The sequence below is a fragment of the Grammomys surdaster genome, unplaced genomic scaffold (genome assembly GCF_004785775.1).
Source record: "Grammomys surdaster isolate TR1022 unplaced genomic scaffold, NIH_TR_1.0 126278, whole genome shotgun sequence".
NCBI classification, from domain to species: Eukaryota; Metazoa; Chordata; class Mammalia; order Rodentia; family Muridae; genus Grammomys; species Grammomys surdaster.
Genome location: NW_021621078.1, coordinates 8,556,923 through 8,558,461, shown reverse-complemented (window position 1 = coordinate 8,558,461; position 1,539 = coordinate 8,556,923). Strand labels below are relative to the sequence as shown.

Genomic DNA, 1,539 nt, shown 5'->3' with positions numbered 1-1,539 from the left:
AGATAAAATGTAGAAAAGCATCCAAGAAGACTATTTCAATAATCATCATTTGCATCTTGCTGAACTTTCTGGAAGAGCATCTTCAGCAGGTTGTATTAAGTGTCCTATACATGTACAGGATGGTTATGATACAAACACTGTCATTTTCTCTAGAGATCAGAGAAAGGTTTGCTGAGCACTCATCTACAGTGAAACGTCTCAGAAAGCTAACTCAAGACTTTCCTTTTGGCTTCTGTGCTCATGGCAAGAGGGAACCAGACCAGCACCTTTGAGTTCCTCCTCTGGGGACTGTCAGAACAGCCACAGCAGCAACACATCCTCTTCCTGCTGTTCCTGTGGATGTACCTGGTCACTGTGGTTGGGAATCTGCTCATTGTCCTGGCCATTAGTACTGATGTTCGACTCCACACCCCCATGTACTTCTTCCTTGCCAGCCTGTCCTGTGCTGACATCCTCTTCACCTCCACCACAGTACCCAAGGCCCTGGTGAACATCCACACCCAAAGCAGGACCATCTCCTATGCAGGATGCCTGGTCCAGCTCTATTTTTTCTTGACTTTTGGAGACATGGACATCTTCCTCCTGGCAACAATGGCCTATGACCGCTTTGTGGCCATTTGCCACCCTCTCCACTATACGATGATTATGAGCTTCCAGCGCTGTTCACTCTTGGTGACAGCATGTTGGACCCTTACAAACCTTGTTGCCATGACACACACCTTCCTCATATTCCGGCTCTCCTTCTGCTCTAAGAAGGTCATTCCAGACTTCTTCTGTGACCTGGGACCCCTGATGAAGATTGCTTGCTCTGAAACCCGTATCAATGAGCTTGTGCTTCTCTTCCTGGGGGGTGCCGTCATCTTAATCCCCTTTTTGCTCATCCTTGTGTCTTATATCCGCATTGTGTCAGCTATCCTCAGGGTCCCTTCTGCCCAGGGGAGGCGCAAGGCCTTTTCTACCTGTGGGTCACACCTTTCTGTGGTGGCCCTGTTCTTTGGGACAGTGATAAGGGCTTATCTGTGTCCCTCATCCTCTTCCTCTAACTCAGTGATAGAGGACACAGCAGCTGCTGTCATGTACACAGTGGTGACTCCCCTGCTGAACCCCTTCATTTACAGCCTGCGTAATAAAGACATGAAGGGAGCACTGGTCAGAATTCTCAAGGGCAAAGTCTTCTCCTGGGCCCAGTGACTTCTTCAGAGAAACTGAAGGTGTCCTCAATCTGCTCTGCTGAGGATCTTTCAGAAATTCCTACCACGAGTGTCTCCTTCTGAATCCCACATGTGCTTCGTCACAGCCCATTCCCTGACTCCTCACCTCAAATTTCTTAGATTTGAGGAAAATGAAAATATCTCTTTAGACTTTGATTTGTTATGAATGGCTTCTTTGTTTATTTATTTTATATTTATATGTCCCAGAATGATGGTTTAGTCGATGACAGATGGCATATAAGACAATTGTTTCTCTGGGAACAATTATTCTGGAGCTGAAGATTAACTTTTTTTTGTCCAAAAGAAAATGAAGATTTTGAAGACTATC

At 46.0% G+C, this 1,539-nt stretch overlaps 1 protein-coding gene across 1 annotated transcript; it reads left to right on the top strand.

The window, feature by feature from the left end:
* The first annotated feature begins 240 nt into the window (after nt 1-240).
* Nucleotides 241-1,191, top strand: LOC114613942 (olfactory receptor 1P1-like). Its single transcript, XM_028759394.1, has one exon. The coding sequence runs from the start codon at nt 241-243 to the stop codon at nt 1,189-1,191; it is 951 nt and encodes a 316-aa protein (XP_028615227.1).
* Nucleotides 1,192-1,539: the final 348 nt, after the last annotated feature.

Coding starts and splice junctions, on each gene's coding strand:
- LOC114613942 (XM_028759394.1), top strand. CDS start 241: ATGGCAAGAGGGAACCAGACCAGCACCTTTGAGTTCCTCCTCTGGGGA.